The following is an 11,399-nucleotide window of genomic DNA, read 5'->3' on the forward strand; positions in this document are numbered from 1 at the left end:
CGCTGGAGACGCCTGCCCTTGGCTGGCTTTTATTTTGATACTCCAGCTTTCCCTTATGGCAGGCAGCCTGGGAGCTGCACATTTACCTTGTGCTGTGCACCATAGGGATCCCACTTTAAGGCAGGCTCCCAAAGCATTGAGCACAGATGAGGATTTGCCACCCCTGAACCTCCACCACCTTCTTGCCATCCTATGCGCCTGCTCTGCTGGTTCCTGGAGTCCTCTCCTCTCCTCTTCCTGACCCGTGCCTGCTTTGAGTGCCTTGGGCGAGTGTGAGGATTTAGGGGGCCCAGAGGATTCCCAACTGTAATCCCACACCCTTCCTTTATGGCGAGCGTAATGCACCACACGGCATAGACTTGTCCAGTTGCTGTGACCTTGCACTTTTGCTTTTATTCTGCACACATCAGCACTGTAGTGATCTTATTACACAGAAACCCTGGCTTTATGGGCCAACTGTGACCCCACCCAGAGTGTAAACCTGACCGTGGTCTGTGGGATGAAACAGAACAGGTAGGCGTAGGTCGCAACAAAAAGGGAAGGATAGCATGAGGCGAGTGATGGCAATGACTGGGATGCCTGTATAGCTGTAGAGCAAAAAGGTAATGAAAAGAATCCTGGCATTCGCATATGTGGTCAGTTAGCAGTGCAATGTGTTATTAGCCTTACGTCATGCTTCCTGGAGAAAGAGTAGTCCTTGAGGAAGCTTTGGCTTTTATTACTAGGAGGTTCCCATTTAGGCTGCCTGCTACTTCAGGCAAAGCAACCCGTTGTTCACTTGTTGTGGGGTGGGGGATGGGTTGTGCCCGGGGGGCATGGGGCCAAGGGGGGGTTCTGTGCTCTTAGATTCTACCTGGAGAAGACATTGTTCAGTAAATCTTACTTTTGGGTATGCATGGAGGACTTGCATCTTGTAATGAAGCAGCTGCAGCCACTGTTGCAGATGGAAGATCCTGAACGTTTCTAAAGCTTAATAGATTGGAGGCGTTCATGCTCTCACTTCTTCCACTTTCAAAGGACTTTGAATATTCCAGGTACCTGCAGGGCAGCACAGTGGGCCACTTCCCAGGCTTTTCCTATTCCAGATACCTGTGGGTTAGCACAGTGTTCCACTTCCCAGGCTTTTCCTATTCCAGGTACCTGCGGGGCAGCACAGTGGGCCACTTCCCAGGCTTTTCCTATTCCAGGTACCTGCGGGGCAGCACAGTGGGCCACTTCCCAGGCTTTTCCTATTGCAGGTACCTGCGGGGCAGCACAGTGGGCCGCTTCCCAGGCTTTTCCTATTCCAGGTACCTGCGGGGCAGCACAGTGGGCTGCTTCCCAGGCTTTTCCTATTCCAGGTACCTGCGGGGCAGCACAGTGGGCCGCTTCCCAGGCTTTTCCTATTCCAGGTACCTGCGGGGCAGCACAGTGGGCCGCTTCCCAGGCTTTTCCTATTCCAGGTACCTGCGGGGCAGCACAGTGGGCCGCTTCCCAGGCTTTTCCTATTCCAGGTACCTGCGGGGCAGCACAGTGGGCCAATTCCCAGGCTTTTCCCACATATTATTTGGTGGATGTATCCTCTCTGAAAGAGGCTTCATGTAGCCTGGAGGTCCTACACCTCCCTTTCACAGGACCCCTGGTCCGACATACACGGTTTCTCCGCTGAGTGGTGATTGGTGTCCCAACTAGTTGAAAAAGGAAAATGGGACAAGCGTGATTTGTCCTTTCTCTCCCAGATGATCTGCCCAGAGTGTTAAGGGGACAGTGTGTTTCCAAACCCTTTATTAGAGAGCAAATAACATACTCTTTAGGTGCAAATGTAACACACCTTTGGCTTAAAGGGACAGAGCTTGCTTGAAAGGGAGTGATGTAACTTTCTTTTTTTTTTTGTGTGTTTTGGTTTAGAAATTGAACCTTACACAGTAACAGAAATCTGCATGATAAAACGGAATATTAAAATGCAGTAGTCAATATTTGAAAATGTACAATATATACATGATGTCAAATTATAGACAAGAACCAAGTTGTACCATTGTACTGATATTGTCACAATCAAGAAGTCCCAAGAATTACAATACATCTATAAAGAAAATGCTTATGACAATACACAAATATTCCCTTTCCAAAATGACAGCATTGCTTTATTTAAAGTTGATATAGAACCTATTCGTATGAAGTCTGAGGGTCAATTAGAAACCTTTACGTGCCAAAGGTACTACACTACTAACTTCTATCGATCATGTCAAAAGTCCTTCTTGGGAGATCGCTGCCGTCATCCTTGCAACATATGCTTTGCACAAAGTTCCACGTTTATAGTAACTGGTAGGTGATGGCGGGTGGCACGCAACTGGGAGGAGATCCTCTGCTGAGGATGCGGTGCTCGTGTCAAGTAACCGGCAGCACTTATACACCCCCCCCCCACCCCCCTGTGACTGCCTGTTGTGTAGGAATTCTCAACCAGTTGTGAGTCAGAGAATCCAGATTCACTTTGAAGGTAACTCCATGATCTGTACATTTTACCAGAGCAAGCCAAGTATCCCCACACCGGCAATCCAAAAAACACATTGAGGATAGAGCGAGAGAGACCACCTATCTGGATTGTCAGAATATGGCACAATAGTCTGCTGGAAGGAATTCGCTCAGTCATGCCTACCATTAGAAATTAATTAAAAACCCACTTGTTTCAGCATTTCCTACTCTCTCCATGGTTTCAACTCTTAGCGATGTGAAGATGCCCCGTAACTCTGCAAATAAGGACTCTTGTGGTAACCCTGGTACTGCCAGTCATTAGGCACTACAGCTTGACCAGTGGCCACTCCTCCTCATCTGGGTACATGGTTCTACATTCACACAGAATGTTTGGGGGCGTAGGAGGTATGCCCATATGCATGTCCCCTTCTCAAATCTTGAATGGTTTCCAGTCCTCCTGTTGTGTCTCTCAAGGGTCCCAGAGGGTGGTCAAATTAAATGTCTGTGGACTATCAATCATGAATTCACTATAGAGAGTAACTTCAGAGGTAGAAATTCCAATTTGCAAGCTACAAGACTGGTATGAAGTCACTCGCCCCTACGTTGTTCAGACGCACACCATTTGTTACTCGCGAAAGTCAATTCCGACTCGTCAATGGCTAGTGTCCAGTGCAAATATTGTGGCCTGGTAACTTCATTTTGATCATTGGAATTGTAGCATTGAGAGGCTGGTGTTTGACTTTGTACGGTTTAGAGGGAAACCAAAATGTAAACCAAACCTTGCAGTGATCATTAGGATTTCTGTGTCTGGGATTGGAAACTTCTCACATGGAAGTTGTAGTCTTTGGCCAAACTTCCAAATTGTGTTAGCTGAAAAAGTTGTATTTGTATTATCCGTTGGTTTATATAGTCCGAGAAGAAAAAAGGTTTGGCAGGTGTAAGGTTTTCCCATGTTGGAGCAGACAAGTGCACAGTGGAATACCCCTGAGTCGCTCACCCTTTGGCAGAAACACATACACAATGGCCCAATCCTAGGCCAGTAGGGTCCACTCTGAACACCTTTTCAGAGTTTCTGTTTGGTATTGCATAAGCCCATCACTGCTCTGTGCAGTTTTGTTGGAGAACTTGTTTGCACTCTGTTCAGTATTCTTTAAGCCTTCTATCCTCTTGCCACATATGATTTTCTTGTACATGTTTACTTGGGTCCCATACGTAACGGCTGCGGCCTCTCGCTGACGGACCTTCTCTCCAGCAGGTCTCCCAGTCATCTCAACCCTTTTGCTCATCAACATTCCATGTCCTGTGAGCAGGGGCACTCCACTGTAAACATTCTGCCATCACTAGGCAACATGCCTTGCATGGGGCAAATTATCATAACTGTTTACAAAAGTTAACATCCAACATTTAAGGACATAACACTTGTGGTTGCCGGGCGGCCTGCCTCTTCCCTGTCTGAGTTCATTGGTAATTTACACGTCCTTAAAAGTTGGTGGTGACAGAACCTAAAGTCCTTGCCCTTCCTGGCACCCACCCAGTGTCTGGTTCTTTTGTTTTTGCGGAGTGGTTAATGGTGGTGTCACCATGTTTGTGTTTTATCTACAGGCAGTGGGCCGGCATGAATCCCTTTCCGGCATGAACCTGGAGAAGAAAGCCCGTCTACGGGAAGAGTCTCACGCAGCAGAGCTCAGGAAGTCTGAGTGAAGGGAGCAGAATGCAGGCCACAGACTGTGAGACTGTGTCAGGGGAAACTTAGTGTAAACCTGCACATCCGCCTTGCACCAGAAAGGAGGACACTGAAAATCGTAGCATTGGAGTTTGGCTTTTAGAGCGTAGTTGACCTTTGTGGTTTTGCACAAGGTGTCGTGAGAGGAGTGCGAGATCTGGAACCATGTTCACATCGGTTTAGTGTGAGAGATGATTGTGTGTGTGCGTGCGCCAGAATTTCCCGGATTTGTTGTGGGGTTCCCGCTTTGTCCCCTCAAATGTATTCTTCAATTGCACTCCTTGTTGGAGTTCTGTTTTTGCTACTTTATTATCTTGTGTCCCACAATCCCTTGTGCTCAATAGCATGAATCAAAAAAGCACTAGCCCAGTTGCCACAGTAGACGCAATCCGGCTGCTCCCTGTTTCACTTTGCTTCACAGGTGCAGCACCAGCAGTGTTAATGGAGGTAGATGGGTGCACAGCGAGGTACTGTTTGCTGCCAAATAAAGGATAGAGTGATTTGCTCTGGTAGTCTTCATATCTGAACTCTTGGGGATGGCCGTCTGTTGCATGGGGGCTCTGTGCTTTGCTGCCATTACATTACTTTTCTACATGTCTGTTGTGCCCCACGCTTGGGAATGCTCTAGTGTTCTTTGGGATATGTCATTTAGGATGGGAAAGCGACTATATATTAGTCCTGATGTCACTCGGGGTGTACATTCTCGTGGTCATCTCATTGTGGCTCTGGATGCTGGAGTATCATCTGGGATTAGTACCATTCTGCTGTTTTATGGGCTCTAAATGAGGTGGTCTCCCATGAGTTCAATGAGGCTGTAAAGGCTATAATAATACGGGAAGCCAGCCTGTCACCTCCAGATGTTCTGGCCTATACTACAATGCCCATTTCGCCCCAGCCGTCATAGTCCTTGGTGGGGGACCATGCAGTTTGCAGACAGACCTCTAGAGGATAACCGGTTAGCTGCCCCTGCTAAGTAGCATCTTCCATGTGTTCTTGACCCTGCAGAGGCTCTGCCATCTTTGATGGTGTACTGTGGTGCTAGAAAGGTTGTACGATCTGGCCTATCGTGGAGGCCAGCGTCCTTCACAGAAAGACCTCTAGGCTGGGAAAGCTTTAGTATTTAGGCTGCAGTAATGATGCTGGCAACCGGGATTGACAATGGACGGTCATTGTGCTTGCGATATCTTTTGTAGATGTTTTCATGGATACGCTACCAACTGCTGTATGATTGGACCACATGCTGTAGAGGCATAACTATTGCATCCAGCTACTCTCAAAATCTGTTCCCAGTAATATGTGGCAGAGAAGGGACATGGAGGGTCTTTAGGCTATGAATGTTATAATTTTACTATGTAACTGCTGCTGTGTCTTCTTACTTTGGACTTGGACAATGTGGACTTCGCTCCTGTTTCCATTTGGCTGATAACTTGGTGACTGCACTGCGATGCCCCAGAATTGCCAGAAGGCAAACGCTATTTCATGAAATGGTTAAGCATTATGCATTTTTCTGTCCTTTTCTGATCACTTGGGGCTGGGGGCGAAGTAGGTAGGCCTTCCTCCGTCACAGAAGGTACTGGGTGTTTGCTAGAAATAGATTTGAGGTTTCTATGACTAATGCCTTGTTAACAATTGCTAAAAGCAGTCATTGACTTGCTGGCTCTCTGTGCCTGGCACCAGTGCGCAGGCTCTGTATGGCCGGTGTGGGCATGCTGGCTTGTTAGAAGACCTAGCCTGGGGCACATGAAAGCATCTTGGTGCTAGTAATCCACTGTCGGGACCCACAACTAGAGGGGCAATAGAAACGACTAACTCACTCTAAACAAATGAAATGGTCTGTGCTTTTCTGAACGACAGATGGTCAACCGTAGCCCTCAAAGAAAGCAGGAGGGAATTTCATAGAATCTCAGCTGCCACTGAAAATGCCCGGCCACCGGTGCTCCTAACCACTCGAACATGAAGGAGCAAAAGGTCTGCTGAGCGAAGATTGAGAGAGGGAACATACTTAACAAACATTTCCTGCAGGTACCCAGCTCCAGAGCCATAGCAAGCCCTGTGAACAATGCAGATAGATTTCAATGTAACTCTCGCTTCCACCGGGAGCCAGTGACGATCATGTAACGCATGGGAGGTGTGGGCAAATTTGAGCAAGCCCATGGCCAGACCTGCTGACATTGAATCAAAGATTTGGGTTGAGTTAGCAACAGCACTTTACAATAATCCAGAGTCCGGGATATGGTGGCAGAGACCAACTGGCATCTTGGGCTCCTTGGAATGTAAGGCAACATTTTTCCTCAACGTTCTAAGTTTCAAGCCTACTCTACACCTGGCGCTGACCTCTGGAACTATAGAAGGCGATTTTAATTACCAGGCTTTTGGCAATGGAAACTGGGATCGGCAGAGGGCCCCGGGATATAGGCCAGAAGTCTCTTGTCCATAGAGAAGACACAGTAGGGGATTTGCCCAAAATCCTAATTTGCCTTCTCAAGGTTTAACTTGAGCTAATTGGCATTCATCCAATTCCCAATGACAGTGAGGCAGGTTCTCAAACGAGATGACGCTAAACCACAGTCGCGATCAATGTGAAGCCTCGGCTGCGTGTCATCTGCATATAGGCGGCAGCAGCTGTGGGCATGAAAGAGTTTTACTAAAGGAAGCACATAGACATTAAACCACAAAAGAGAAATAGCCGAACCCTGCAGCACCCCACAAGCAAGAGTGATGGGTCTGCAGAAAAAGGAGGCAGGGCAAGGATTTGCGTTCTGTCATCCAGAAATGATGCAAACCAGCCAAGAACATCCCCCGCCAATCCCAATCTCCTTTAGGCATTGACACAATATAGCATGATTAGTCGTGTCAAAAGCTGCCGAGAGGTCCAACGTAAGCAGCCCTACACCGCACTGATCAACGATCAAAGATGGATCATCGAACGCCGAGATTAACGGAGCCTCTGTTCCCGTTACATGATGGAATAGCTGACTGCTTCAGAAAATCTCAGTTGGGGAGTTGCTATCGCCTCCAGCACTTACATAGTCAAACCCAGAAGTATAAATAGCAACATTGATTCTAACCGCCAGTGTTCTCAATCGCGAACGTTCAGTGCTGCGCTGTCCTCCTGGGAGTCGCCCAGGGAATGTGTGCAGCTAACCTTTGACCATCTCAGCCTACGCAAGCCCCAGATGTGCCGAGTGGCTCTCAAACTATGTTCCTTTGCACTAAATATTGAGGTTTGTGATGATGCAGCTGTTCCAACAGTGGCTGCATTTTTATATAATATCATTGAGGTTTAGAGCTCGCCTGGCTGTGTTTAGAGCTTGCCTTGGTGCCCCGAGAGGGCTCGGGGCACCAATCCCCAGTAGGTAGGGACCCCGCAATAGAAAAGCCAGGGAGGCACCCAAAACACCTAGCCTAATCATCTCTAGCCAGAGGGCGGGAGAGGCTATCGTAACCTCTCAGGCCCACAAACAGCAAGAAAAATGCAGAAGAAAACCAACACCCTACGCTGTGCCGGTCGATTAATACCCAGCACAAAGGGTGGACCGAGATGATTAGCACAGGAGTCCGAAGCAACGAGGTAAGAAAAACTCCCCAATAGCCCAACTGTAAATAGAGCAGTGTATGCAGAAAGTATCTAACGCAAACACACAACCACATCTCTGCACAGCAGTCCACATGTCCTTCACCACACTGCAACAACAAAAGAAACGATACATAGTCATGCACAACATGACATGGGAATTGTACCGACCCAAAAATCGCACCTTAGCTCAGCGAATGGTGCAAATTTAACTGAGGCTGCCAACAGGACATCAAAACTCTAACTCTACCAATTCCCACTATACCCCACTAACCCCTCCATGCTCCCTGCCCTTCTGCCCCCACACTCTCCTTCCAGATCCACCAGGGGACCATTCCGATGGTGTGCGGTACAAGTGCCCTTCAAAAGTGACATGGCGGATACAGGATTCAGGTTATTTCTTTTAGTGGAAAGAAAGCAATCCTTTTTGGTGATCTTATTTTGAGAAGTTGGGAGACGTTGGGCTCTGTCAAAAGTGATTTTGCCCAGGATCACACATTGTCAAGTGGAGAATCTGGGACGTGTGCCTATTTCAAGGTCCCCAATTTACCCAGCACACCAGATCTCCTACCTGCCTAACTTTAATTTTGCACCGACATGCAAAGATCTTTTTACATTGTATTGTTTCGTGAGCAGACACAGTAGGTTGTGTTTAACAGCAGGATATGGGAAGCACAAAACCACCTTCTAAATCAACCTGAAAATTTAAAAAACGACCTTAGTTACTTTATGGAGTTATTCAACTTTATTAGCTCTGCAGTGCGACTTTAAATATTTAGCTTGAGAGATTAGGGCTTGTGAATAAATACCCAAGAATGGTTATTTATCTATCAGGCAGACAGTGTGGATTACTGCAGTTATCAGGCAGCCTGGGAAAGGACAGAAAATATGTGTTACTGATAATTAATAGGAAAATGTATGATTTTGGCAGCTAACCAAATAGCATTATGTGCTTAGCTCACACAGTCCTCACGCAGTCCTACATCTGGATATTCATAGAAGTAGTAGACCATCACCAACGGTGCATTCTGAAGATTTTATTTATAATTCAATTGTATTTGCCAGGCCATGCCCAGCACTCTTCAGGCCTTGCCCTGACATTAAGGGGAGGTGGCGTGTTGAGCCCCCAGCCCTCACCCTGGCTCGATTTCTCACTGCACTTAAGGTACTGGTTTTATCCTTCTACCATGTGGACCGCTTCACACAGCTTTCTCATGGCAACCATATACTACTGCAGTACACGTGGTACAGCTCCGGTGAAACCAAAATAAAACCCAGCTGCCACCGGCCTACTCCACATCACACCTTCAGGGTGATGGAATGAACCTAGGACTGAAATGGGGTGATACAAAGCACACTTGCCCCTAGTAGCCATATTCGTTACTTAGGACGGCACCGAAGTAAAAGTGTGAAGGGAAAGGGAGACTCCAGTGCAAATCCCTCCATACGCAAAAGAAAAGTTGAGAAAACGCTTTTGGGACCCAGACAGTTGGGGAAAAAGAACCCTAAAAATTAAATTCTGGCCCAGCAATGGGCAAGAAACCTACTCTGGGAGAAGCAAATGTAGTAAAAGGAAAAAAGGAGGGGTCTGTAATGACACGCGTTCCACAACTCCAACAGCAATGTAGAGAACCTGCGAGCTGGTAGCTTTCTGTATGAGCCAGACTCTAGTCCCATGGAGAATAGGATTTCACACCCCAGTGGGCAGGTTGGGGGGGGTGGGAGGGGCATGACCGGTAACGACCCACCAGAGACATGGTAGGCCCAAGCAGAGGGCTGCCGGGCGTGAAAGCCATTTGCCCCCCCAGGTTTTCTGGCCCCCCCACCTGTAGATTCACGCTGCTTGCACAGCCAATCTCATGGGGCGCCTGCCACCATAGTACTAGGGGATTAAGTCACTTTTCCATTTCTATGGCAGCCGGGATCGGAAGGAGGTTGGGGACAAGAGCTCAAAGCTCCAGTTTCCCAGGTAAGTTGGGAGTGGGTGGGTTCAGGGGTTTGGTTGGTTTTAGGGGTTGGGGAGGCAACTGTTGCCTCCCCACATAACAAAACAAAATGTCACCACCTGGGGAAGGGCATTGGGTGGCTGGAACAGTTGTTGCCGAATGTTTATTCTTGCCGGCTGTTCCAGCAACCTGATTGGCTAATGGCCCTTCCCCGGGTGCGAATGGTGCTGATGGAAGGAAACCAGGTCATCTTGGAAACAAGGGGGCAAATTAGTAATGGACATTTCCCAGTGTCGTAGACCTTTGAAATAGCACCTGGGCTATCCCAGCTACTGACACACAGTCATTTCAAGAAAGAAATTGCAAATCTTGTAATGACTTGCTCAGAAGAATCTTCCTAGAAAGATGTGAATGACGCATTCTTTTTGTGATGCAATTGGTCACGAGCACTGCCAACCTCAAGGATAGCATAAAAGAAAGGTTCCAGAGCACAGGTGTGCATGTGGCATGCATGAGGCAAATGCATCTGGGATCCCACGCTTGGAATCTTGCAGTGTCACCAACATCTGGACAAAATGTCCACATTATTCTGTTCACAACAGACGCACATCTGAGAAAATCATCGGATAGTATTATCTTTGCAAATGATTTGTCGTCAAAATATTACTAGGAAAATGATAAGTTTATTAATATATATCCTTATTTTATATGAAATGATGCAAAGGAATAAAAGCAACAGGAGCGGATTGTTCTCCAGAGGCCAAAACACCCCAAATGAAAAATGCACTCATACTATCCATTGATCTTCATCATTCCTGTCCTTCATAAAGGTAAAGAAAGGTCAAAAGACTATACACAAAATAACACATTGATGTACTGGCGTGCAAAGTCTTCCTCGTTGTTAGTACTATATTTGTTCTCATTGACATTGCATATGTGCAACCTGTTTCGATCAATGCATTGGTATTATTCATCGCCTAGTCTTCATCAGGATCCACAGTTTTAAATCCAGCCAAATGCTATTTATTTCTCAACAATTTAATAGTGTAACTTGTGGGTTCAGAGAGAGCTGAGGAAAGGTTTAGGCGGTAAAAACAAAGCGCAACGCAATGGTGTTATCACTGGCAAATCTAGTGTTGGCTTGGAAACCTTATCGGTTCAGAAAAACCGATGTACTTGATGCCCTGTGATCTGCTGCCCAGAACATGCCCACAACCTCCATTCCTTGAGGTGCAAGTGCTGCCTGCTTCCAGCAGCAGGTTCTGGGCTCAATACAACACTTGTGGAAAAGGCGGTCAAGTCTGCACGCTTCTGGCTGATTGCTCAACTCTCACAATGGCCATTGTGAGGCGCTCCAGATTAATGTGATGTGTTGTGGTCTGATCTACTGTATGGCATAGCAGGGCACCCATTCTAATCTCAGCACTTAAGTTTGTTGTATATTGCAGCATCATTGCTTGGTCTACATGTCTTGTTTGCAGGTTTCTCCCAACCTTTTGTCGCTGTGAATGTGTGCTATGCTGGACACTAAATGCGCAGGAACACTGTTATTTAAAAAATAGATCAAATTGAATAGATTTGCTGTTTTCTTTACGCTATTTAAGATGTAGCTTTCTATGTGATTAAAACCACTTGTTCAGATGTTGTAGTCGGCGTTCTTTAAGTAGCCGGGGCAAAAAGGGGGAGAAAGCCTCTTGCGTCAATA

General features: G+C 47.0%; 1 protein-coding gene across 1 annotated transcript in view; it reads left to right on the forward strand.

The window, feature by feature from the left end:
• FAM162A (family with sequence similarity 162 member A) overlaps positions 1 to 4,679 on the forward strand; it is a 183,234-nt gene extending 178,555 nt beyond the window's left edge. Inside the window, exon 5 of the mRNA XM_069635817.1 lies at positions 4,054 to 4,679. Coding sequence (XP_069491918.1) covers positions 4,054 to 4,152 — 99 coding nt within the window. The 3' untranslated portion in view covers positions 4,153 to 4,679. The remainder of the gene's footprint in view (positions 1 to 4,053) is intronic.
• The last annotated feature ends 6,720 nt before the right edge of the window (positions 4,680 to 11,399 follow it).

Source organism: Ambystoma mexicanum, chromosome 7p (assembly GCF_040938575.1).
Source record: "Ambystoma mexicanum isolate Mex_15411 chromosome 7p, UKY_AmexF1_1, whole genome shotgun sequence".
Lineage (NCBI taxonomy): Eukaryota > Metazoa > Chordata > Amphibia > Caudata > Ambystomatidae > Ambystoma > Ambystoma mexicanum.